The 14,812-nt window shown below is 36.2% G+C and overlaps 1 protein-coding gene across 2 annotated transcripts in view; it reads left to right on the forward strand.

Moving 5' to 3' along the window:
* The window catches only part of LOC117419906 (A disintegrin and metalloproteinase with thrombospondin motifs 20-like), a 93,900-nt gene that overhangs the window by 19,468 nt on the left and 59,620 nt on the right, over window positions 1-14,812 (forward strand). For both annotated transcript variants that reach the window (XM_058985752.1, XM_034033269.3), the window contains exons 4-9: window positions 5,188-5,441; window positions 6,799-6,882; window positions 6,993-7,117; window positions 7,576-7,616; window positions 8,011-8,116; window positions 12,923-13,069. In XM_058985752.1, the coding sequence (XP_058841735.1) occupies window positions 5,188-5,441; window positions 6,799-6,882; window positions 6,993-7,117; window positions 7,576-7,616; window positions 8,011-8,116; window positions 12,923-13,069 (757 nt within the window). The remainder of the gene's footprint in view (window positions 1-5,187; window positions 5,442-6,798; window positions 6,883-6,992; window positions 7,118-7,575; window positions 7,617-8,010; window positions 8,117-12,922; window positions 13,070-14,812) is intronic.

The raw sequence follows: 14,812 nt of genomic DNA on the forward strand, positions 1-14,812 counted from the left end.
ACATGTGTGATACTAATTAAAGAAACTAATTAGTTTGAAATATCACTATAATCCAATTATTTATTATCTTTTCTAAGGGGTACCAACAAATGTGTCCAGGCCATTTTAGAATATCTTTGTAGAATAAGCAATAATTCATCTCTTTTCACAGCTTCTTTGCTTTATTCTATGACATACCAAAGGCATGCAAGTATACATGATAAAATAGCTTTTAATTTCATCACTTTTCAGGAGGAATGAAGCATTATTTCAATGAGCTGTAAGGGTACCAACAAATTTGAGCACGTCTGTATATACACATAAAAACGGAAATAAATCATAACAACAACAAAATAATATATACATTAATAAAGATAGGTTAACAAATGCAGACTGAAGCATGATATGATTTTTTCATCCTCTAGTTAACCATGGTATTACTATATGGTTTGCATGGATGGTAAACAAAAATCAATTTATACAAGGTTCATTTATTTATTTTACTGGGGATCTGCCTTTTGGAGTTTGTAATGACCTATTTTCATTTCGTTTGTTTTACACAAAAAAGAGCACCTTAGTTGGTTTTGGTGGACAATAAAATTAATTTTTACTGTCCAATAGATGTGAACTATGCTTAAAAATAAAAACAAGTCAAAAAGAAAGCCACCACTTGCGTGGATTGATTTTAAATTTGATTCACAGTTGGTGCTGAGTCATTCCAGCGGGCATCTACTGTCTATTAGTGCCCGCTAGACCTGGAAGCTGATTGGCTGACGATACTTAATCATTTTCTAATTTCAACTATATAACGTCCCAGATTAAACTATAAAAACATGCATAAAAGTGGAAGATATTCAACACATGCTTATGCTAATGAGATGGATTTTAAAACCTTGGTTATCACTGTCATAAAACTATTTAAGCTGACAAAAGTGGCATGTGACTAACTCTGATGGAGTAGATCACTAATAGTGATACACAGCAAGTCAACTGTTACATTTTGTGCAGCATTTCAACATGGGTCACTGTTGACAATGGATGGTAATGGTTGAAATGCCTAGCAAACAAACCTCCCAGCTGTTTAAATTGAGCCCTACCTTACTCTCTACTTTTAAGCTTTGAGAATACCAATGATTTACTGTAGGCATGAGTGTCAGTGTTAATACGTTAAAATTGTTCCTTTTGAGAAAACTATATCCTTGAGTGTTTCAGAATCTTAGACTAAAAGCAATAACTTTTTTTTAGAACCCTTACCCTACTCAGAATTCTTGATGTTTTCATAAAAAAATGAAGCTGCCAATTGTATTAGTATGCTACTGGCAACGTTCTTTATGCACAGTTGGTTGTAATGATTAAAGAATGTTAATGAATATAATAAATAAACAGGTGCCTCTTGTTTATGGTATAAAAAAAAGTCAGATATGTAACCAATAGATTAGTGTACGGAAAATACGGCTTTTCGTGCTTTTCCCACTTTACAAACAGATTTTTTTTCTGCTTGTAGGCATCTAGCAGCTGACCGTCAGCCTAAGCTCCATAAATGATTAATAGCTAGCCCCGTCAAATTAAGCTTGGTGTAAAGTGCTCCTGCAATTCACACAATGTTAGTAGCAGCTAATTCTTGTATGAAGAGGATTTGGAAGTAAGCAGATTTCTTAAGAGGTTTCTGGCTAAACTGGCATGATTCAAGTAATGGCATTATGGTGACCACTGAAGAGAGGATGCTGAAACCACTGAAAGTGTTCACTTTAAAAGCTTTTAAAAGAATAACTATTCAGATTTTATAGCATTAAATCAAAGATTGGTTATATGTATGCTGGTTATATGTATGTTTACTCAATGCAAGATGAAACTAAAGATCATATTACTCAATTGTGAAAGAGCAAGTAACTTCAAATGGCATTTTTACCATTTGCTTTACACTCTCTTACCTGTTTTACTATCGGTCTGAGAAGATCGTATGTCTGTCACTCGAATATTTGAGTTTTATTGCTTTCCCCACCATGAGCTGGGACTGAGTGGTCAAAGAATGCTACAGTACAGGTAGCCATGGAAACCCAGTACCATTAGGAATCATTCCAGATATTCTTAAAGATTAGAGAAAGTTAAACAGAAGATTTAAAATAATATAAAGCTACTTTCTCTTTTTAAGGATTTGGTCATCTTAAAACCAATATAAATGTGTTAGTACTGTATGGAGTTAATCTTTGACACGTGTGGGGGAAAAGAGTGGGAGGGTTAACCCATAATTCACGCAGTCCTTTTGTATTGCAGTATTATAAATAGCTACTGATCTGTACAATCCAGGACCCGTCACTCAGTGTAAGAAGTCATTGGCCTGCTAGCAATCGAAGGTCTTGGGGATGTTGTCTAACAGAAATGCTTCAGCTGTTTCTCAAGGGCGCAGCATTGGTGAGAAATATGAATACACATAGTACAGTAAGGAAGCTGGACACTGCTGTGTTTTCTGAAGAAGTAATGAATTCCATATTTCTGCATATTATAACAAGGGACACAATACAAGCCCAAACCTGAGTCACATTGTCTAAAGACAGTGTGGGCCATAGGGGTCATTCTTCTGTGGGTGAAACATGTCTAAGTTCAAATATAGGTGAGGTAAGGGTCCCTTATTAAAATAAGATGTTCAGCACATCTGCAAACATATATTGAAAGCCGTAATTCATTTTCAGAGTAATTTGGAAACCTGGTTTTTAAGCTGATAAGAATGACCCACTTGCTATTTTTAAAGGACATGCTTCAAGGTAAGAGAATACACAAGTCAGCAGTTTAACCCCATACTGTTAGTCTGGCGCTGCCCACCCAAATACCAGCACATTTACACTTCCAATTAGCAGCACCTGGATCTAATTAACATGGCGTTCCCTTAGGAGCTTTGATTTGATATGAATGCTGCTTTATATAAAAATTCTTATAACAAGTAGCTTCAAATTAAAATAAGTATTGGTGGCAGCTGAGTAGATAAATGGGATTTTAAAGTTTTGACTACATTTTGTGGAAATGTATTCCACCCTATAGCGTTTTATTGTTTGAATTAGGTATCAGATTCATCTTGAGTAAATTCACAGCGGGCAATAAGTCAGAGAACAAGGGGTGGCCATAATCATTTTTTTTTCAACACACCCTCTATATCCTTCCTGTTCAGAGAATCACCACAGACCTTTGAAGCATTCTTTATGTCATTATCTTGTTGAGAGATAAAGCCATGGCGATCAGCTCAGTAAATGTCCCCAAACATTTAAAGGGTAATGGGCTTCAGTAGATACGGCACCGTCTGAAGCAGTTGCCTGAGGTAACCCATTATAGTGAAAACGATAGCTATTTCTTTGGAGTAGGCACTTGATGTAGTTCTGTTTCCTGAAAGCTGTCTGTTGTATGTACTTTTCCACTGTGGAAGCGAGTAGGGAAGGGCAACATTCAAACCCATTTGCCTCTAACAACAGTGTTGATTTATATATTGCATCCTATTTGTTAATTTATTTTTTTGGTCTAATTCAACATACAGCAATGGTGGTCCAGCAAATTGTATCAGTTAACCTAACCTAAATGGAATACGTTTTTTCCATTTCTTCCGAGTTACCCTGGGTTAAAGAAGTATCAGTATTGTTGTAGTTGTTTTTATTTTGTAGAATGAAAAGCATGTACATCAGTTTTCCTCTGACACTTAAAAGGATTACAAAGAGCAATAGCCTGCTTCTTTAATCTGATTTGTGTAGTATTGACATGTGTCACTGTCAAGGACCTATGTTCCAGACATGCAGAGTCAAGCCTAATTCTACTTTCAGTTTGGTATACGGTTATGTAGGGTTATGACTTATGTTGCTGGGCTGCTATATTTAAACCAACCTAGAAATCAAACTTTTTTTATTTATTTCTTAGCAGACGCCCTTATCCAGGGCGACTTACAATTGTTACAAGATATCACATTATTTTTACATACAATTACCCATTTATACAGTTGGGTTTTTACTGGAGCAATCTAAGTAAAGTACCTTGCTCAAGGGTATAGCAGCAGTGTCCCCCACCTGGGATTGAACCCACAACCCTCTGGTCAAGAATCTAGAACCCTAACTACTCCGTAGTGAAGATAAATTCAGAAGGTGTAAATGAGCAGAGCATTTCCCTCATGTACTGAATTTTATAGCCAATGATAGCTGAAGAACATACAACATCAACAATGATGAGAAACAAGATACTAGGACGATGAAGCCTGTAAATGAATTGCATGAACTGTTCTAGAATGGTATTTTAAAAGTACAATGAAACCCTCTCATATGCTGTGCAATAAATATGCACAGCATCAACAGTTACCAACAGACCAATGGCTGGCTGGAATTGTTTATAGCAAAGATTAGTAGCTAACACCAATATACTGGATGCCAATTTCAAAAGCTTGTGTTTTACTGCAGACAGCCTTGAGGCCGATGAAGACAACTATAACAAGGTTTTGTGGTATCTGAGTCCACAAATTACTTGATATATTGAAAATGTTTTACCGGCAAACCCAGTTTAATGTAGTTATAATGTCATTTTCAACACTAAACAAAAAGCAGCTTTCCTCTCCTGATGTTATCGCAGTTTCATTTCCTTGAGTGAAAATGACAGTGACAATGTCTGTAAGCTATGACATCAGTAGAATGCACTGTAATTTAAGTAACACGGCTCAGAAGCTTCACTGTGTTACAGTTAATATGAGAAATGGGGGGGTTTGTTTGGGTTAATGTGAATTTTTCAGTTTACAGTGTAACGAATATGAGTTGGATATAAATCTTTGAAAAGCAGCAGTTATGTTTCATTACTTAGACTGCAGTACATTTGTGGTTTCCATTTCAAATGCATATGCATTTGAAATGGAAACCATATTTTTGAATTCGCATTCAAAAACATGTTCAATGTCTGGGGAAAATGTCCCTCCTTTAATATTGAACAAGCTTACAGTATACACTAACACTTGGAACGCTTAACTTCCTTACGTTGTATCAATCAAACCTTATGACACATTTCCTTGTTTTGTATAGCATATATATTTTTTGTAACTGAATCCTTGAATCTTATTTTTAATGTATATTCAAATACATAATTGTTTTAGTTTATATTACAATATAATTCCTTATGGGTATATGTTATCCTTACTTTCTGTGATACAATTAATGTATAAATTCCATGTCACTTTTTTTTTTTTGTTGACAGAAACGAACATCAGGAAACAAATTAATTTTCAGAACAAGAACAGTATTGGAGAGCATCTGCATTCTATACATGAAGCCATGAATTCAGAACAGTCTTCAAGCCACGAATCCAACATGAATAATGGATCCCATTCACGGCACAAGAGATTTTTGTCATATCCAAGGTTTGTGGAAGTGATGGTAACTGCAGACGCCAAAATGGTACACCATCATGGGCGAAACTTGGAGCACTACATCCTAACACTTATGTCAGTAGTAAGTAAAGTCTTTCTTTTTTTAACTTTATTTTTGTGTTTTATTTGTTAATATACAATAAAATATATGACTAACCCATAGATCTAATGTGTTTAATTATGAGTACTGTATATACAAGCCCTGTAATATTTGGGGGGCTCTGTTATACCTTATTGTTGTGCCTGTATGGAATTAAGAGGCAGATATAATGATGCCGTGATTTAACTCTAGATTATGAATACTATTGGTGTTTTCCCTCGGTATGATATATTGACCCCAAATGTTGACCTAACAGCAAGTGTCAATTCCATTGTCTATCTACTGTAGGGTTAACCTAGAGCAGATCTTTTAACCATTTGTATTGTTTACTATTTCAGCAAAACACCTTAAAATGAAATACATTGATGTATGTTAAGCCATTCTAAACATTACTACCAATGGCATTATTTGTGTTGTCTTCATTTACACAAAGGGGCCTTCCTAACTGAACTTTGTAAAAGATCCCCTATGAAGGCATGACAAGCAAAATATGTATAGTCTGCTAATTAGTTCCTGTCAGGGGGGTTGAAATAGCCAAGGGCAGTGAATGAACGAGTAAAACGATGTCTCAACTTTTTAAGTGTGCAATGGTTTGTCTGTTCTTGTAAACTCCAATACTTTCTTGCTAAGATTAGTGGCAGAAAAGCACTTCATGATATTTGGCCTGTTAAATATTAGACATATATATATATTTATGAATTCCTGTCATATCTGTTTAGCCATAATAAAACTGGTGGGGGATCCACAGCCTTTCCTGAAAGGAAGGCTTGCCTTCTATTCCTGTAAAAGCACTTGGTGGATAGGTTTTATTAGTGCAGCTGCATTGGGAGTTCAGCTACTGTTAAATACTTAGTTGTTCTTAAGCCAAGCCGCAGTTTCACAATCAAGCACAATTATAACGCTTTCAAATATTTGTTTAAAACCTTTTTCCTCCTGTGAGGACTTAAAGGATTAATAGCACCAAGAACCCTATGGTGTCAAACAGGCATGTTAAATCAATCCCCCCTTTGTAATATTTGAACAGTGTTTTGTGCAAAAGAGTGAAGATTACTTGTACAGTAGCCCATATACAAATGATGTTCACATAACCCAGTTTACATACTGTAAATGAACCGAGTACTTAAAGTAGAGTTAATTTAACTTGACACTCCGGATGTGAATGCCAGTAATATCTAGGTAAAACCTGGATGTAAAAGCTGCTTTATACATTATGAACACAGAACATCATCAAACATCACTTAAGTTGTTGAATTTTCCTCTGTCAGTTATACTTTGTACAAGTCACCCCTTAGAAAACATAAGGTTTTTAAATAATTATTTGTCTTTCATATTGTTCCAGGTGGCTGCAATTTACAGAGATCCAAGCGTTGGAAATCTTATAAATATTATGGTTGTGAAATTAGTTGTTGTCCACCATGAACAGGTAAGGTAGAAGCCAGCAACATGGTTCAAGTTCCATTAGAGTTTAAATTTAATTTTGCACAGAAGATGTCTGAAGATGAATTGGAGTTCTCTTGTCTCCTTTTTGGATAGGAAGGACCTTCTGTCAGTTTCAATGCGGCAACTACCCTCCACAATTTTTGTGTGTGGCAGCAAACACAGAATGTTGTAGATGACACCCATCCTTCACACCATGACACAGCTGTTCTCCTCACCAGGTATTGTTATTTGAACTTACAGGAGAACAATAACATTCAAAGGGGTAATATGCTGACTTTAAAACAGTCCAGTATCTAGCTGCAAACTGTTTATCCACCACACTTGTCTTCCTGCTGCTTGGTACTTTTTATTACCTTTCCTGTCAGGTGTTTCATAACGGATCTGTTATGTGCACATACCCAGCCTGCTTTCATGTCAGTTTCAGAAGGTTTATTAATAGAAACGGCACAATCCATCCATCACCTTGTTACTCGGGACATGCTCATAAATTGTACACAATATATCGTGCCATATTTCTCTGTCAGAAAAAAAAAAGTTAAATATGTACCGTAATTTAAGATACATATTGTGCACCTTTTTGCATATGGAATTGGCACAATATGTGCATAGGGAAGCAAAATTCACACAGCTGCATGTTATGTGAGTGTGCTTGTTAATTGAGTTGTTCCTATTTCAGGGAAGACATCTGCAGAGCAAGGAACAAGTGTGATACCTTAGGTGAGTGGACAGTTCTTGATTTCTGATTTTTAAAGCCTTTCCGCTGTTGGGAGACCAAATACTGAACAAAAGTCTGTTTTGACCAGCATTGCTACCTGATTGTGATTTATCTTTCTAAGCGAGTTGTGTTATTGTGTTTTGATTTCTTGTTCCCTGCAAAGGAAGCTATGTTCTGTCTTTCATAGGACAACATAGCATCCCATTGTTATTCATTTGGTGCTCTAATGACAAGTCACTTTTATTATAATATTAAAAAGTGAAAAGCAATACACATCCGAAGAACATCCTAAGAGTGGGCATGTTAAATATTAGCCGTGTAAGCTTTTGTTTTTGTGACAGCAACGTACATTTTCAGGAAGATGTTTGTTTAACCTGTCCTATATTCATTGTGCAGGCTTAGCTGAACTTGGTACGATGTGTGATCCCTTCCGTAGCTGCTCCCTTAGTGAAGAGAATGGTCTTAGTGCTGCATTTACCATTGCACATGAGCTGGGGCATGTGTAAGTATACCCATGGCTGTGTTAACTGCAAAACAAAAGGCTTTTATTTAGAAGCATGCAGGTGCAAAAAATAATGAAAAACCTAATAACATTGCAGGCTTTATATATATATATATATATATATATATATAATTATAATAAATAAATAAATAATGTAATTTTTTTTTTTTTTTTGCATCTCTTGTTCTTGATTTAAATCTGTTTGTATTTGTATGGGTTCTGGGTGCCGGTGTTTTAATTTGTCTTTTTTGGGATTTGCGATTTTATATATTTGAAACGTCCAAACAAAAAGTAAAAGTCCCAGGTCCAATACAGCACAGTTGCTAGGCTACTGACCCACTGGGACATAGTGGATGCAGAAGGGTGTCAGAAAGTGCATGCTATGGGTTACTGAAAGGGGGTTTAACAGGTAAATATAATTTGAGTCAAAATAAATGTAACTTATGGAAAAAAGGACATTTTAACATTAAATACACAGGGAGTGAGAGGGGTTTTACATATAGAGACATTTGAGCTATTGAGGTTCGAGATATTTTTTGAGTGCAAAAACAGAAACCCTGTGCAGAGAGAGAATTAAATATTTAGCAGTGGGTACTTTAAAATGCATGGGGTTTAAATAATTTTGGCAGGATGCTAAAATGAGACCTTCTTTAAAGCACTTTATATTAATTTCTCCTGCTCTGTCATCCTTAAGTGCATATACATGTAAGAGTAAATATAAAAGGGGTCGAAAGTACTTGTTGACAAGTACTGTATTTTCAGTCATGATGTGTTCAGGTAATGGGCCATGAGAAGTTCACTTCAAGTTCCAGTGTTGGAATTAAATATTAACTTTACTCTGCCCAGATAAGTGAATGCCTAGCCTAGCTAGGAGTTAATACTGCCACACATAGTAAATGTGGTAAATGCAGACATTTCCTCTCTCTCTCTCTCTATATATATATATATATATATATATATATATATATATATATATATATATATATAATATATATATATATATATTTTTGGTTTTACAAACACCTGTTAAATTATAGACTCAACTCCAGTAATCTTTACCACTTGAACTTGTGGCTTGTCTGTCATTTCACATTTGTAATGTTATATAATTAAAGTTCCAAAAAGATGGAAAAACCTGACAAAACTGAACATTTTTGATTACTGAACCATTTGTTGTACTGCTTCTTTTAAAATATCATACTTTTGTTTAATTAGTTTAAATAAAGAAAGGCATTCTTGGGGGGCACGAGTCTAAAGGCCCAAAGGACCCACAGTAATCGTCAAAAACCTTGCAGTAAAATGTCCAGCAGCGTGTTGTAAAATACTGTATGTTTATTGTACAAAAGATGTTGAGACACTTTATAGTAGACATTGAGCTGACTGCCATATCTCCCAGTCCTTCCAGCTGTAAGCCTAGCCACAAACAACTGTACATTTTCACTACAATTTTGCAATATTGAAAACAGTGAACTACAGTAGTCATAATGTACTGTCGGCATTGGCCTAACCATAAATTCACCATATTTGTAACTCATTCTATTGTGAAAAAAGCAGGAGCTCTGTAATGTTTTATAATCGCCAACAATACAAATAACATGGTGTATGGTAGTTTTGACAGGAACCACAGTAAATGCAGGATTTTCTTTTGAATGGTTTTACAATCAAAGGTTGATTTGACCGGGTATTACTTGGTTGTTAAACTTGATGTCAATGAGTCAAATAAATAATTGAATGTATACAGTTCTGTATTGATAGTATTACTTTAATGAGCACTCATAATCCTGCTTTTCAGGTTAAGTAAGAGGGATCTGTGTTTGCTTCTCAATAGATGGGAATGCCAGTCATTCTGATCTCCCACAGACCTAAACATTCCTTCAGAAACAAGACTTCAACTGTAAAACTTCCAACTGTAGCTTTTTAACCAAAGTATGTTGTTGATTCAGAAGGTCACACAACCGGTTTTTTTTTCCTATTTTGTTTAAACAATGAAAATCACATTTAAAATAAAAAAATAAAAATATATAAAAAAAACTGTCATACTATTTTAGTAGTACTTTTTGGACAATTAAGGTTTACAGGTATTTTTCGTTTTATGGAGAGAAATTCTCCTTCAAAATTCAAATGAGCTAATTAATATTAAAATATGGGAGGGTATATTTAAATATTTCTGTCGGTGTTCCAATTTGACCTTGCATGGCTACTAATATCGTGCAGCTTTCTTAAACTGGGTTTCCATGAAGTTTTTAGTTTGTGTTGAAGCACCACAAGTGCACCCTGCCTCATTGAGCCACCAAAAAAATTAAATAAAAAAAACAGAGGGAAACGAAACAAAAACCCAGACATAGCATTACACAAATACCAAAAACAATACCAACAATTCCATAAGAGAGCGCTTTGTACTATCCAGGTATTATTTGCTAAACACTTTTTGACTGCATATATATATATATATATATATATATATATATATATATATATATATATATATATATATATATATATATATATAATTATACACATACATATATAATATACACAAGGTTTTGGTAGCTTCAGTAATTCTGATCCTTATGGTAGTCGATGAACAGAGCTACAATCCAGCATCACAGGTGATATAGAAGTTACGTCGCAAACAGGATCGTAATGGATGAAGTCTCATGTTATGGTATGGCTTTCAAACTTGTTAGCACACAACATAGTTTTTAGTCAATTTGCACAGCTTTCAAGCGTGAGGTGATTTACCCACCCTTTTTAGCCATCCCATGTTTTGGCCATGCGCTTCCTATAGCGTGAGGAATGTGCGTGATATGAGGGTGCTATGTCACATCCTCACGACAATGGAGAATGTGGAGTTTCTAAACCGCATGCAAACCAAGCCATGGATATGTCAAAAATAATTTAGTGTAATGTAGGCTATAAAAACGAAATTGTCACCCTTTCTTGAGAGAGAAACAAACCTAGCTTTATACACTAAGTGCTACTTATTATTGCACTTCATACATCTTTTTTCAAGTTTTCTTCAAGCAGTTTAATTGCTTTTTCATTAATATGATATATTGTTCTCAGCTACCGTGGATAAAGCCTAACTAAAAGGTAAATCCCTTTTTTTAACTTTTAGTTGAATACCATTTGTAGTTTTCCACAGTTCAGATTGGTCAAATCTATTTTTTTTTTTTTTTTTGCCAGGGCATTTAACAAAGAATGTGGAACTGTACAAGGCAAACGATGCATCCAGCAGGATAGAAATTAGAAAATGAAACTGTAACCCTCCTCCACTTAGCAAGCCTCCCACAAGAATACCAACCCCATACGAGGCTTGAGGATCATTCTGCTCACTGTACCCTAAAGGAGAATGAAGCACTTTGTTTTATGGTTCCAGGAATAGTGTAGATTGTGTAGATGCCAGATATTTCTGGAAGTCTTCAACAACGTCCAGGCAGTATTCCTTATCTTTAACCTAAATCAGCACTTATCTATCGGTGACATTTGCCAGTAGGATTTGAGTAAGCCTCTAAATTGTTCTACTTTGGTTACTTATATCTTGTGATTGCTGCTGTTTTAAAAGGACTGTTTTCATTAACCCTTCTGTCATTACCAGGACCCCTATGGAATTTAACATTTTCTTTTATCTTGAAGAAAAAAAAAGGAAAAAAAAAGTAATGTGATAAGCTATAGAAAAAATCTAGGTACTAAAGTGTTTCAAGTAAACAGACATCAAAAAGCAAACGAGACCCAACTAGGAGCGACCTCAGAAAGAGGCATGAGGACTCTACATCAAAAAAGCCATTGCACAAAAGAGAAGAGCAGCACAGACAGTCTGGAGACGACTTGCTCTTGCACAAGTTTAGGGAGTGAAGGAATAGGGAAGTAATACATGGAAATGACTTGAATCTAGCCCTCAGACCCGCTTAAAAGAAGGTTGAGATAATACCTTGAAATATATTGGAAGCAATTACAAAGAAACTTTGAAGACATGAAGATGGGAACCTGGAAGTGACATGTTTCACAGTTACTGAACAAAAAAACACCCTTAAACCCTTAAGTCTCTCTGAAGCCCAGTATCACTGCTACCTCCAGAGAAATTAATCTGTGGTGGGGAAGGGACAAGATTGTTGGTCTGTGTTAGCGGTTACATATTATGTAATAAAAACACTGCACTCACTCGCTCTGGAAAAATACAGGATTGTTTCATATACGACTTGATGCTTTTGTTTGACCTTCGATGCAGTATATGCTCCCGTCCAACAAGTATTTGGACGATTAAATGAACAGCTTAGCAACAAGGGGGTGGTGTCCTACCCGCATTCTGCGTTCCAAGAAAAGGGAGAACACTTTGGAGTACGACTGCACTAGTGAGATGCCTTTTCAGTAATAACAGGATATTTAATAAGAAAGGGGGTGAAACAGGCCCACCTGCGGTCATTCTGCATTTATAAATCTGTCATCCAATGCATGTGCTTTGTAAGGCCAATGTGTGTAATGTGGAAAATTCTTGTATGATTTACATGGGGCATTGTGAGAGGAGGTTCGACACAATATGATGAAATAGACAGTAATGTCAACAACTGCATCATGGGAGTTTTAATGAAGGGTGGGAACAGTGGACTCATTAAAGAATAGCACTGTTCATAAGACTATCTCACTATTGTCTGTTTTGCCTCTCTATTCATGTTGTTTTTATGACTTCAAGCAAAATCCACAACATATCTTCCTGTCCATCTGCATGTTTACGTGGTCCTCAAATATTATGTACAGTGTTTTTACAGTAACATTGATTGTTCTAAATTACTTTTGTTGTTGTTGTAGGTTTAACATCCCTCATGACGATAGTTTTAAATGCAAAGAAGCTGGGGTGAAACATCAATACCACGTCATGGCCCCAACACTCAACTACAACACAAGCCCATGGTCATGGTCCAAGTGTAGTCGCAAGTACATCACTGAATTTCTTGAGTAAGTTATTTACTTCACAGTCTTCTATGGGTGCCTGTTCAAAACATGTTTTGCATGTTAAAAAGTGTCTTGCTCAAACACCTTTGCTTGTTGTTCCCCTTCCTTGCTTGCCCTGTTACACAGATTTAAAAGTGGCTGGACAAACACTCATTTAGCCACGACATACTTTCCCTGTAAAAATGGTAACTAGAGGCAACTAGAGTCTTTCACTTGCTATAAAGCCAAGTAGTGACCACCAGCCTCTCTGAAGAGTTTCCATTTAAGATGGGAAATGTCAGTTATAATTAGGTTTTCCCTAGACATGACCCTTTTGATCTTTCTCCATGCTTTGTTGATTGTGAACCTTTTTACAAAAGGAAGCCTTGTTAATGAGTGAATCTTGGGGTCACTTCATTCTGAAAGCGTTTATAAGGGTTTTAATGTTATTCAGCTCTGCATGTATCTCTTTCCAGCCAATCTTGCGTGGTGGTTTGATTTTAAAGTTCTGGTTTTGTCAAATATCTACAAATGAATAAAAGCAAAATTACATTTTTGGATTCAGATCTTGGGGCTCTAGAGGAGGTAAACGTGTACATTGTTCTGGAATTCTTGAACATTTCTGACAATTGCCTTCCACGCAATGCTTGGGAATAAAACACAGACCAGTCTAACAATGGTGATATTTATAAACATTGTGGCCTTTAGGAACAGACGGTGCAGAATTACAGCTTGGTGGGAAACATTTATGAAAAAATACAGCCTATGGCTTTTGATGCATATGTTTGTCTTACATGGAGTAGTATTGATCAAAACTGCATTCTATATTCTCAAGAGGTTATTAGGTCAAGTGCATCAGTGTTTTGGCTGCCGACACTTCATCGGGATATTTATAATAAATCTTTTACTAATGATAGCAGATTTATTGCTTAAACTTTTAATTGGGGTAAACTAGTGTCTATTGGATTTCTCAAGTTTATTACAAATTGTGTGAAATAACTACTGTGTTACTATAAACAAAACACACTCTTCATGACTGATACAGTAATATTTGTTTTGTTGCTGGTAGGTTTACTTGACATTTTTAAGAATTTTTGTTGTGAGGAACTACTGAAATATTTTCTGTAATTGTCCTTGGAAGTGTCTGTTTTGTGTTTCCTTGGAAACTAGGTAAGAGTTGAGTTATTAAAAACTGTAACCTGCATTGTGTATTAGAAAGCCATTGTACATAAATGAAGTATAGACAAATAAGAATATGTTTGTGAAGGCATTTTCTTTCACGTAAAATAAAATACATTATATATATATACACACACACACACAAACACGTGCAGTTCACGTTACAGTTGGAACACTGTATTATAGATTTACCTTCTAATTACATTATAATTGGGGGGCTCCCGAGTGGCGCATCCAGTAAAGGTGCTCCGTGTGGAGTGCAGGATGTGCCCTATAATCTGGACGTCGCGGGTTCGAGTCCAGGCTATTCCTTTGCCGACCGAGGACGGGAGCTTCCAGGGGGCGGCGCTCAATTGGCCGAGTGCCGCCCGGGGAGAGGGAGGGCTAGGTCGGCCAGGGTGTCCTCGGCTCACCGCTCACCAGCGACCCCTGTAGTCTGGCCGGGTGCCTGCGGGCTTGCCTGTAAGCTGCCCGAGAGCTGCGTTGTCATCCGACGCTATAGCTCTTGGGTGTCTGCGTGGTGAGTCCGCAGTGTGAAAAAAAGCGGTCGGCTGACGGCACACCCTTTGGAGGACAGTGTGTGTTCGT

Source organism: Acipenser ruthenus, chromosome 14 (genome assembly GCF_902713425.1).
Source record: "Acipenser ruthenus chromosome 14, fAciRut3.2 maternal haplotype, whole genome shotgun sequence".
Lineage (NCBI taxonomy): Eukaryota > Metazoa > Chordata > Actinopteri > Acipenseriformes > Acipenseridae > Acipenser > Acipenser ruthenus.